This window comes from Oryza brachyantha, chromosome 2, assembly GCF_000231095.2.
Source record: "Oryza brachyantha chromosome 2, ObraRS2, whole genome shotgun sequence".
Classification (NCBI taxonomy): domain Eukaryota; kingdom Viridiplantae; phylum Streptophyta; class Magnoliopsida; order Poales; family Poaceae; genus Oryza; species Oryza brachyantha.
The window spans coordinates 14,908,179-14,920,350 of record NC_023164.2 but is presented as its reverse complement, the minus strand read 5'-3'; the positions used below and the strand labels follow the sequence as shown (position 1 = coordinate 14,920,350).

The 12,172-nt window shown below is 39.2% G+C and overlaps 2 protein-coding genes across 2 annotated transcripts; one reads left to right on the top strand and one right to left on the bottom strand.

The window, feature by feature from the left end:
• Positions 1-986: 986 nt before the first annotated feature.
• LOC102708308 (mitochondrial fission protein ELM1) lies at positions 987-5,700 on the bottom strand. The gene is made up of 10 exons (XM_006647282.3): positions 5,246-5,700; positions 4,884-5,116; positions 4,167-4,263; positions 3,908-4,057; positions 3,697-3,823; positions 2,637-2,749; positions 2,494-2,557; positions 2,309-2,402; positions 2,108-2,216; positions 987-1,360 (listed from the first exon to the last, which is right to left on the bottom strand). The coding sequence occupies exons 1-10, from the start codon at positions 5,426-5,428 to the stop codon at positions 1,262-1,264; spliced, it is 1,269 nt and encodes a 422-aa protein (XP_006647345.1). The 5' UTR covers positions 5,429-5,700; the 3' UTR covers positions 987-1,261.
• Positions 5,701-7,927: 2,227 nt separating this feature from the next.
• LOC102708587 (cysteine and histidine-rich domain-containing protein RAR1) lies at positions 7,928-12,005 on the top strand. Its single transcript, XM_006647283.3, has 6 exons — positions 7,928-8,163; positions 9,663-9,665; positions 9,745-9,827; positions 11,004-11,155; positions 11,302-11,522; positions 11,617-12,005. Exons 1-6 carry the CDS (start codon positions 8,029-8,031, stop codon positions 11,707-11,709), a joined length of 687 nt encoding a protein of 228 aa, XP_006647346.2. The 5' UTR covers positions 7,928-8,028; the 3' UTR covers positions 11,710-12,005.
• The last annotated feature ends 167 nt before the right edge of the window (positions 12,006-12,172 follow it).

The window sequence follows — 12,172 nt, the reverse complement described above, 5'->3', positions numbered from 1 at the left end:
GTTCAACAGATAGATGTATGGATGAAATGAGTTGGATTTGAACGAATCATTGTCCAACCATAACTTATATAATTCTTTTTACGGGTTCAGATGTTAGAAATGATAAGCCAGTTCGGCCTAGAAACACATCAAAATTATTGGATAATAGTCGCGCACTGTGAAGTATCCCAGCATGGTTGCTCTGACGTTCATTTCATCAAGGGGCTGCTCTGTTTGATGGTAATTTGTTTCCGACATATGTCCTGCACACCTTGGGACGTTGAACATACGCCAACAAATTGGAGAACATTTTAAAAGCAAAATTTGGCATAGGTCGTCCGCCTTATTTCATTTGTCAATGTTTCAGCAAGCCACATGCATGTTGCCTATTTTCATGAGCAAAATTTGGCAAATCTTAGTGGGAGAAAATACCAATACAAATGTGATAACGCAAGCAGGGAAAACATATGGCGGTGACGAACATTCTCAGTCGTTGGAGGTTGGCACTTACAAAAAACATAGGGCCGTAAAGCTTTCTGCAGTGAGCTCATCTCAGACGGCGATTACTCAAATAGAGAAGGGAATACATATACAAACTGTCGAACATATTGTTTATTCATGAGTACAGCACAAGCCATCTTATGCATACAGCATGCAAAACTAACCGGCAACAAGATGTAACAAGCCCACGCAATGCGAGTTGCAACCTATCAACGCGTGTCCAGATGACCAGGCCAGCACAAAAACAAGCTGCACTGCTGCTTGTTTTGCAGTCGTCCCAGCAACTGACAGATTAATAGGAGCCCATAATATTTGGTGCGCCATATAAATAACATTGGGATTCAGCCAGAAGGCATCAGGGCATAGGCTTTGACGAAATTTTACAGCAAGCATCGCGTTTTATATATTTATTAATGAAAAGAATGACAAGACAGGATTAGGTCATAAACCTAAACCACAGACAGATCATAATGTCAGATTGCTTCTGATAATCACACACGGAATAGAGTTTCAATTCCAATACTTCACATGTTGGCCTCTCTCCAGTAGCGTTAGAAGTACAAAAGGAGGTAAGAAAATCTCAAACCAAATAGGATCTCCTGGGTGCTGTGCACGGTTCCAAAATTGGGGTATACCACCAAAAGAAAAGGCTCGGCTTTTGTACAGGCCATTCCATGGCTATATTATTCTTCCTTTGAACAATGTAACTCGAATTCATGTGGCTATGTTAATCAAAATACATAATTTACTGTTGGATAATAATACAACCTATCTGTCCCTATCATCCCACAGACCACCCTCGTTCTGCGATCACTTCACGAACACGTGTAGCTACTTCAATAGCATCGTTTAGGGGAGGGTAGCTCCAGCTATTTGAAATCTACAAGGAAAAGAGGAATTATATGGTCATGTAGAATTTTAGATATACAAATACATCCTTGTGAACGTCAACAAAATCTTCAAAACATGTTACTTGAAAAACTCCCTAGTTATCACGTATTCACGTGTAGTTACTTAAACAGCATAGGGTTTTTTTTTCTTGTCCACTAATATTTTCTGACTTGTGAGATAGTCCACACTATTCATGTGCCATAAAACTTCCAGTTACCATCTATACATCAAATATTCCATAAAAGCAAACATATGTCAGCACAACAAACAATTTCATGCACCACACTGACATAGTTCTACTGTATTTTTATGTTAGCCTTGTCATTAAAGATTTTCACAATAACTGTATTATTTCTAACACAAGAATAATCGATGGCAACAACAATAATTGAAATAGTTCTTAAATATTCACAAATGCAGTCACAACATATTAGTTTCTATCAGGGAAATGCAGCAAGTACAGAAAAGAAAAGAATTCAATAGGTAGGATCAGAATCAACAATGCATGAGAATTAAGAAGAATCAAGGTGCAAAAAAAAATTAAGTTGAAGGTAGGATAAGATTCAGAGTTTATAAAAATATTAAAATAATGATGACTGGTACTACAGCTTAATTTTTAGAAAACTAACGTGGCCAAGAGGAATGTGCTCAAGTTATGTACTATTCTATTAGGCAAGTAGCCAAGTAGGCAGTATAACTCAAAACAAATAATCATAGACAGGATTGATAGACTTACATCTTCCAATCCAGTGAAAGGGCGGACAACTCCTCGCTCCCGTAGAGTCTTGTGAAAAGCAGAAAACTTCCATTTACAATACTCAGTCCCAATGACGTAAACAGGCTTCCTGTGCCACATGTGATTTAAAGCAAGTAATGCAAACCCATAATAAAAGGCAGGAGCTTGCTGGAAATCATGCAAATATTAAAATCAGCTTACCCTGTGCTACAAGCCTCACTTAGCATACTTATAGAATCAGCTGTCACAACAAAAGCATCAGCCCATGCAAGATGCCCCATGTGCGGATTAGGTTCTGCAAAAATAAAATCAACTTGTTACAAGTGCAACAACATGAATAAATATTATATTACATCATGAATAACTTGGTACTATATTTCATCTACCTTCCCCATCCCAAATATAGATCTTAGGATGTCCAGCAAACTCTTTAAATATAATATCAGAGACCTGTCAGCAGATAATTAAACTTATATGTCAAGCTCTTTAAAGATATTACAACAAACAACCACAATACCAAACATCCTACCTTTCGTGGCGTTCTTCGAGAAAATGAAACTCTCACAGTCCCACAGCTGTCTAGCACGTTATACACAGAAGTTATGAGCTGCCTGGCAAGGTCTACACCATATTTACAATTCCCTGATCATTGACAAACAACAATAGTCAATATTGGACCTGGAGAAAATCAATCATGGGGCACATACAAAATTTTAACAAAATAAAAGCCAACAAGAAGTCCATTAGCTCTCCGTAAGTTAGACAAAGGCACAAAGCAAAAGCATCTCCAGCGGTCCAAGGTAGTTGACTAGTCAATAGTACTTCTGAAAAGGTGTATCATTGCATCGAAATAGTTTACTCATTATAAGATCCACCATAAGTATGTTAGCCCCCACATACTACATGCGAAATTTATTGACCGAGTTGATTTGTATTATGGGCTCTCATGGAATTTAGGGTAAAGCCGCAGACTAATATAGACATCTAAACTATAACAATATCAACTTTGTGGTTCTTAATTGACAGATAGCATGGAATAATAGCAAATCACTAATTCTGGGCCCCAAAAAACTAGGAGGGGGCAAAGAATGCAACTGCAAGACAATAAAAAGATCACTTTTTACTTTTGATGATTCTAGGTTCTAGGGTATATTTATGATGCATCACATTAGTTACAACAATTTCATATTGTTCCGGGCACTGGTGTTGTGAGGAATATAATTAGTCCTTTCTACAACAAATAAGAGATGGAATTCCCTTAGAGATCAGATCAAGTAAAGAATTCAAATGCGAGACCCAAAATGATGACTCTCCTGTTACTGAAGGAAATAAAGGATGTATCCATGATGCAACTGACCATGAGGTATCACAGAGTAATATTATATAAGAAAAGAGAAAAATCATCATATCGATAAATCATTTCTTCTTTTTATGTGTGTACAACTGTGCATTTGTTTCTCCTGAGCATTCATCAGAGTGAAACCATTTGAACGCTGTCTAGATTTACTCTTGCAAACTCAAAGCAGGAATACCGTATCCAAATAAATGAACAATAAAATGTGCAAAGTGAGAAAGATAGAGAGATCTACCTGTGGGTCCACCAATGTTAACGATTAGCAATGGCTTAGGCAAAGGGGCGAGCTCATCATGCCAGGCTATAGCAGCAAGGCGCAGCGCAGCAGAATCAGCTTGGTGTAGTGCACCAACAGTTAGCACCTGAACTTTTACAAGATCCAGAATAAGTATGGCATCGCAATGCAACCAATTTCCACTTCCAATGACATTGAGTAAGCAGCATACCACATTCCTCCCAGGTGGTTCTTGTGGAGTTATCCATCTACGGAACAGGCGCGGAATTTCTTGTTGCCCACCAGCAGTCAAAGCATAGTAATCATGGCGAGGAGTCACCACAAGATCAAACCTATCAAGGCGAGACCTTGGGTGCTGTATCTAAAATCAAAAGAACCAGAATTAAATTAAGATCTATATCATGATCAGTATGTATATTTTGTTGTCCTACCACCATAACAATGTCCAACGGCTTAGGTTTGAATACTACCTGAATGACAAACACATTGCCTGAAGCTAGATGCCTTATCGAGCTTGAATATGATATCGTATCCCACCCACATGCAACAATTAGTGTTGGACCTTCCCTGAAAGAAGAGTAAACTCTCATGTCACAGCTTAGTCTACTTTTAGGAAGATAAGAACTATTTTCTCATAAAAATATTAAGAAATATCATAATGCAGCCAGCAAACAAAATGTATGCTTAGGAGAAAAAAAACATTCAGATTTTCTGCAGAGCATGTGTGGTTTCCAATGTTTTAAGTAACACAAGACTGAATTCTACAAGGTATTTACATGAGCATATTCAACTGCCTAATGGTTGTTCCAAATCATCAGGAGAGCAATAGTCATCTTAATCCCCCCAGTTCCATGTGTTTTTTCATTACGGGCATTGCATATGGAAATGTCATGATACCATTTATCAAAATCCTTTGGCAACTGCAAAAAGAGAGGTGATGCTCAATTTTCCAAACAAAACAAAACACACCATAACCCAAAAAGGTTGGGTGAATTTCATGGGAATTCCATCAGCCGTCACTTCTAAGAGATATCAGTTATGGGAATACATCCGCTCAAACCAATTGGCACAAATTCATGAACTAATTTTATCGTTTCAGTGACTCACGGCTGAAAATAACTGAAATCGCCGTAACACAAACATTTAAACAATGAAGCGGAGAGATAGCAAAGCAATGTGCGCCTTACTTGTCGAATGTATCACGAGCCACAGCCACAATCTTCTTGGTGTCCGCTTCCAGGACAGAAGACAGCCCAACCGGTCCGCCGTTCGGGACACGATAGGGCTTCCTACCCTCAACCACCGGCGCAAACCTCGTGTTGCGGAAGAACTGCCTGAGCACCTGGTCAACTAGCTTGTGCAGCGAGATGGGGAGGAAGCGCAGCCACTCGTTGATCCCTCCTTGTGGCCTGGTGACACGCTGCAAGCCACACCCACAGAGCAAATTCACTAAAACATATGGAACGGAAAATTCAACCGCGGAGCAGGAACAACCGAGCAACGCAATGGTGTCTCGGGGAGAAGGGAGGGAGGGGGGGGGGACACTGACGTAGAGGGTGAGGTGGTCTGCGAGGCCGAGGGCGCGGACGAGGCCGAGGCACTGGTTCTCGGCGCCGGGGGAGCCGTTGCCGAGGACGACCGCGCGGCGGACGACGACAGTGGCGGCGCCGCCCGTGAAGATCTCGGGCGTCTCCATGCCGCCGGGGGGCTCCGGCAGCCGGATCGGCCTCATGGCGCGCCCTCCTAGGGTTCGCGCCGCGGCCGATCCCCCCACTCCGAGCCACACACCGGACGATGCTCCGGCGGGCGAGGATCCTCTCCGCTTCGATCGGAGAAGGAAGGAGGGAAGGATTCGCGGGGTGGTCGGAGGGGGATGGAAGGTTCGATCGAATCTGCGGGATGGCTGCGAGGTTTCGGGGGGTTTGGTGTCGATTCGGCGGCCACAGCGGTTACGTGTTCTCGTGGGCTTCTCGGCTTTCAGGCGGTGGCTGTCGCACGATCTTCACAATTCACTTCTACAGTTCTACTGCTAGCAATTTTTTTTTTTTTTTTTTTGCAAAGGTTAGCGCCAGATTTGTTCGATCCACCTGTGCCTAGCCTACTATAAATATTGATTAAGGCCTTTTGATTAGTTTGTAATTTTTTAAAAAACATCACATCAAAATTTTAAATATATATTTGAAATATTAATCGTAGTCTAATTACAAAACAAATTTCAGATTTTGTCTAGAAATCGCGAGACAGATCTTTTGAGCCTAATTAATCCGGCATTAGCACATATTGGTTATTATAGCACTTATGGCTAATCACGTGATAATTAGGCTTAAAAGATTCGTCTCACGATTTCTCACGTAACTGTGCAATTAGTTTTTCGTTTTGTCTGCGTTTAATACTCTATTTAGGTGTCTAAAGATTTGATGTGATGTTTTTAGGTTAAAATTTTTGAGAACTAAATAACCCCTAAACCAAATCAAAATAGTTCAAGATTACAAGTATAGGCTTAATTTTTTCATGGTAAGGACATGCCACCCACGACCCAACAATAGTAGGGGGATGTTGATTTTGACATATCTCTCATATTTATTTTCCGTTGACCATAAAATCTTAAACTTTGATGAAGTTTATGCTAGCTTAATCTGTGTTGTTCTTTTGATGATAATTTTGTAATTTGTTGATTATATTGCTCTTTGTTAATTATCTATCCATTAAATTATTAATCATTTGAAACTTATTACTTCATCCGTCCCAAAATAAGTTGATTTTTAGTTTTTACATACAATCTTTGATTTTTCGTCTTATTTAAATTTTTTTGCGATCAATATTTTTATTTTTATTAGATGATAAAATATGAATAATACTTTACACGTGACTAATTTTTTAAAGTTTTTTATAATTTTTAAAATAAGACAGATGGTCAAACGCTAGACACATAAACCAATAAATAAAGTTTTTTTGAAACGGGATAGCTGGTACCACCGGGTATATCTGTAACTATAAGTACAAGCATCAGGTTACCCACCAACCCTATGAAATATGGATGAAGATGGTATTGGGTCAAGCATAGATTTTGATTTTTTTTATTTTTTAAAAATATACAAAACTATATTTGTATTTTAAATTTTTTTAAATTTAACCTCCTCGCACCATTCTGAGGACGGAATATATAAAATACGTATAGAAAAGCGCGATAGCTGACGTGGGAAACATGGGAAGACCGTGGGCGCGACAACCGTTGATGTGGCAGTGGCAATTAAGCATTTTGTCCGTAAGGGCGGCAAGGGGGCCAAGTATAAAAAGTCCGCGCGCGCCCGGGGAGAACGGGATTGATGATTTGCTTCCAAACGGGTTACGGGTGTTTTCCTGACAATGGCGTAAACTAAGCATTGCAATGTTTCCGCAACGTACTTAAGATAATATCCTTAATTTATCCACTAATTAAGCTTTATGTACGTAAGGCAAGTAAACTGATACATACTTTTGGTTACCAAAATATGTTGCTACGTCTTAAGAGTAAATGATAATGATCGAGAATTTATTATTTCTATCTTAATTTTTGCTGCCTGAAATGCGTAAGTGATGGTAGAGCCCGCTGTGGCTCTATCTCAGCAATAAAAGTCTATTTTATAATGATATGTATAAAGGTAGAGTCAGGTGTGATTTCTTCACTAATGGAATAAAATATTTATTTATTACGCTAGTTTCCTTTTATATACCCTCGTGCAAGAAAGTTTCCTTTAATAAATACTAAGAGCCGACTCTAAGTCGTTGCCATGCATGACAACAGCTTTTCTTTCTCATTCACTTACTTTCTTCACATCACCAAATTTGCTTACGTGACGAACGAGAGAGTCAGCTAATAAGCGCATTTGTACGTGCCCTAACTGTAGGTGCAATAATTAAGCAGATCAACCCCCGACCATTTTCTGGGTGCATGCGGATTTTTTTGCACTTGGCTGCCGCAAGGGCCCAAAATGCTTAATTACCACCGAGGCGTCAACGGCCCCGTCGCTTGGCCCTACCCGCCGTTTGCCCCGTCAGCTTATCATGCCCTTCTAGAGGGCGCGTATTATATATTCTGTGCCCTGTAGAAGAACCCGTGGAGGTTTGATTTGCAAATTTTTAAAATAAAAATATAGTTATGTAATATTTTTTTCAAATAAATTAAAAATAAAAAATTCATAGATTTCCATTGCCATTAGCCGGGGCGCTTCCTCCTCCTGGATTTATTCCGTGCGCCGCAACTTGGAAGTCTCAAGAAAGAGAGAGAGAGGGGGTAGCATACTTCACTGAGGCGGAGGTCTTCCGTGTAGAGAGGGAAACGAGAGCATCGCGATGGCGTCGCCGTCGACGGAGGCGGAGAAGAACGCCAGCTCCGCCGCCGCGCCGGCGCGGTGCCAGCGGATAGGCTGCGACGCCATGTTCACCGACGACAGCAACCCCGACGGCTCCTGCCACTACCACCCCTCCGTGAGCCCCCTCCCCTCCCTCTCTAAACTCTCTCGACCTGGAAAACCCGCATGGCACCCCGCGGATTACGGTGGTAGGGGTCTTCTTCTCTCTAGGAGGTTTGTGATGCCGGGCCCCGCGGTCCAAATCGCCGTGTTTGCTGCCCCCAATCTCGCCTCGGAACCCCGCGCATGTCGGATGCTAATTGCTCACGGATTAGATGTAGTCGCGGGAGGTCAAGGGCTTCGCCTGCTCTTGGGGAACTTCTGTGGACGAATTGGGCAGTCCACACTGAAATCCCTCCCGATTACACATAGTCTAATGAAAATTAGTGTTCCATAGAGATTAATAGTCCATACTTTTCATATTTTAAGACTTTTGGGTTATGCCTAGATTCATCTATTGATCAATATAAATTATTTGTATATATGTTTAGATTCATTAGCATCCATATAAATTTAGAGAATGCTAGAAAGTCTTATATTGTGAACCTATTAGTAGATTGCGCTAATAGTAGATTCATGGTATTGTGATGATTCAACTAAAACTGACGATTGATGCCATTGGCATAACTGACTCTTAATTTTGTAAATTGGTGCAAGAGCAAGATATCATATCAGGAGGTGTTCTTTGCGCTTTATTTCAGTTAGAATATATTGATACCTTGAAGCTGTGTCTTGATGAGGCGTCATGGGCAATATGTGTAACAGTTATGTGGGTGATTTTTCTTTTTGGAGATAGTTTACATCAGTGATGACTATTTACAAAAAGTAAAAGGAAAAGAGGTAAAGGAACTACCTTTCCTTTCAGCGAGTGAACAAAATTAATTCAGAATAAAGATATGCCTCTATTTGTCTTTTTTAATCCCTGGGATGTCTAAGTATCAGATACCCACGTCTTTCTATAAAAACAATCACCCTACCCACATGTTGTACCAAAAAAAGATTCAGTATAAAAACTGCTGCTGCAAAACATCTTTACAACTCCTATGTTCAAATTGTAAAGAACTCTTGTTGCGCTGCACTACTTCTATAACAAAGGAAGAAATAATGGCTAAACAAGGATTAGGATGCTAAATTTGTTTTCAACCATATTATAGTTTTTCTTCTAAAATTGAAACCAGAGTGCTCACTTTGTAAGGTAATGCCAAATTCAATTGTAATATTTAAACACCAGTTCACACTGCAGATTACTGCATTTGATCTAGAAGAGTTGTTCTAGCGTGTCAAATGCTGGTGTTATTCTGATAAGGTGCGTGCAGATAACTGTGATTTTAGTATGTGAGAATACCTCCTAAGAAAAGGTACAATAGAATACCTAAATTTGTATATTTATGTTTCTCTTAACCAACTGTCAATCCCATTACTTTTTGAAAAATGACGCATAAAGGAACATATTGAAACAATACTCATACAATATGTTTGCCAACTCTATATATGATTTCTTGTCGACTGCCAATTTATTTCTGATTTTTCCACTGTAATGTACTGACAGCTATTTCGTTTCTTGTTTTGTTGCAGGGAGTAAGTGTTTCTTCTTTACATGAAGGGTACTTCTGGAAGGATACATAGGTTAATTTTCTAAGATTTGATATTTTTTCAGCCTATATTTCATGATGGCATGAAAGAATGGAGTTGTTGTAAGCAAAGAAGCCATGATTTTAGCCTATTTTTGGCTATTCCTGGGTAAGGATCCTCTCTTGTATTCCCCTTCCACAGCATGGACACAACATGTCACCTATGTGATTTCATTTATTGTGGCATGTTTACAAATTTAAGCTGGAAAAAAAGCAAATATGAGAAACTCTGGTTTTCGAATGTATTTTGATGTTCCTGATGAATTGTTTTGCACGCTCTTTGGCTTCCTTTTTTTTTTACTATAAAGGCAGGTGGTAGGTGAAATTGAGTGATTGCGAAGCAACTCTACCATGAGATTTTTCTTTGCATTGGTAGTTATTGATGGAATTTGGAGCTTATTTAGCTTCTTCTATGATAAAGCAGTCAGGGTTTACTTATTTACCACATGCTGGCTTTGGTTTCTTGGATGTACTACTGTCTGAAACATATCTCGTCGTTTTTTGGTTATCTTATGAACATTCAATTTTATTTCGTGAAATATGCAAAAGCTGTAACCAACTATTCATATGTTAGTGTCTGGTACTTCACCAGTCACCACACCTGAACATTAGCATGCACATTGAAATATCTGATGGTTTTGGCGTTTGATGTTGGCCATCAATCTGTAATACGGAGTATCAAACATTTAGTTTTCAAAGCTACTAAATTTGTAACCATAGACTGTAAGATAAGTTACCAACAGCAAGACCTTAAGTGACCTTAAGTACCGAAGTAAGTTGATATCTCCTGTTCGGTAACGAATGTTACCAGCAGTAAAGAGCATAGGAAACATCAATCAAAAGTACTTCAATGAGATGTTTTAGGTTATATGGCATAATACAGTAGTAGAAACACTGAAATAGTACATGGGCAGTTTCTCTTGAAAAATCAGTTGAAGAAAAATATTCTTGTTTTCTCTGTTACTGAGAAACACATTAAAATGTGTTGCTTATTAAAACTGAACTGATATCTTTGAATCATTCATGATTTTCTGTATGTTGCCTTTTATCATTCTAGGTTGCTCCATCCATACCTGAAATATCATCTTCTAGAACGTGTTAGGAAAAAATGATAATAGATAAAGGAGCTATCTTTAATCTAGAGTGGAACTTAACTCCATGACTCTATCCACCACAACCTTGTGCTGTTGTTCTTTACAGCTAGACCACCTGGGCTACCATGCTGTATATTTCAGCAAAACCAAGCATGGATACATGAATGATCACATGTTATACTGCTGTATAGGTGCAAAACTGGGAAGCATACAACTGAAAAACCAATCACAAAAGCTGTTTCTACTAACCCACCAAAGGCAGTTCCAGTCCAGACTTCAAAACAGGGTGTGGGAGCTGACACTTGTGCAAGGTGCCGTCAAGGTTTCTTTTGCTCCGACCATGGTGAGTTTCTGTCTATAAGCATTATTGCTTTGATACGACTGATTGATTCCTTATTAGCTGTTAATGACTGTTATCTGATGCATGTTTATGTGTTAGTAAACCATATAACTTTTGATTTAACGGATTACGCACTGCTATACTTTCAGGATCACAGCCCAAAGCACAAAAGTCATCAGTTACAAATGATACAAACGTGGTTCCTGTTGAGAAACCTGCGGTTCCACCACCAAAGAAAAAAATTGATTTGAGTGAGCCTAGGATTTGCAAGAACAAAGGATGTGGTAAAACCTACAAGGAGAAGGATAACCATGATACTGCATGCGATTACCATCCAGGTCCTGCAGTTTTTCATGACAGGATGAGAGGGGTATGCTTTTGGTTAAAACTTTGTTTTGCTCTCAGTTAAATTTCTTGATTTTTCCCATCACTGATTCCTACATCTTTATTTTTTTCTTTTGCAGTGGAAATGTTGTGATATTCATGTCAAGGAATTTGATGAGTTTATGGAGATCCCTCCATGCACAAAGGGTTGGCACAATGCTGATGCTGCATGAATTCTTGCAATAAGAACCCTGTTAAGCATAAGTTCTCTTGTATCTCGTGGTGCATAAGATAGGCATGTTGCCGCAATTTATGCAGAATTTTACTTGGAGTTGAGAAGTGTGGCAAAATATTGAGAATTTTACACGGACCTCCGAGTGACTGCTGCGAAATCTTATGTGACGTTTCATTTTTTATTCTGAAACCGGTACTTGAAATTGTGTGGAGACTTGATCGGGTCTGTCTTCTAGATGGTCTCGTTTATCCATTTTTTTTATAGTAGAACAATCAAATACTCCATCTAAATGCTATCGTTCAAAATTTTACACTTTCATCTTTTTCTTGTTCTTATGCTTATCTTTTTCTTGTTTTTATGTTTATAAGTCAAAATTTAAAGTTGATTTTAAAATTTTTTCACCCAATTTTATTTTCCAAATCAAACACGTCTTTTCCGTCTCTAACCAACAACATTTGGTA

Coding starts and splice junctions, on each gene's coding strand:
- LOC102708308 (XM_006647282.3), bottom strand. CDS start 5,428: ATGAGGCCGATCCGGCTGCCGGAGCCCCCCGGCGGCATGGAGACGCCC. Junction 4,264..4,883: donor GCTCGTGATACATTCGACAA/GTAAGGCGCACA, acceptor CTCTTCTTTCAG/GGAAGGTCCAACACTAATTG. Junction 2,403..2,493: donor CTATATTTGGGATGGGGAAG/GTAGATGAAATA, acceptor TTATTTTTGCAG/AACCTAATCCGCACATGGGG.
- LOC102708587 (XM_006647283.3), top strand. CDS start 8,029: ATGGCGTCGCCGTCGACGGAGGCGGAGAAGAACGCCAGCTCCGCCGCC. Junction 11,156..11,301: donor TTTCTTTTGCTCCGACCATG/GTGAGTTTCTGT, acceptor CTATACTTTCAG/GATCACAGCCCAAAGCACAA. Junction 11,523..11,616: donor TTCATGACAGGATGAGAGGG/GTATGCTTTTGG, acceptor TTTCTTTTGCAG/TGGAAATGTTGTGATATTCA.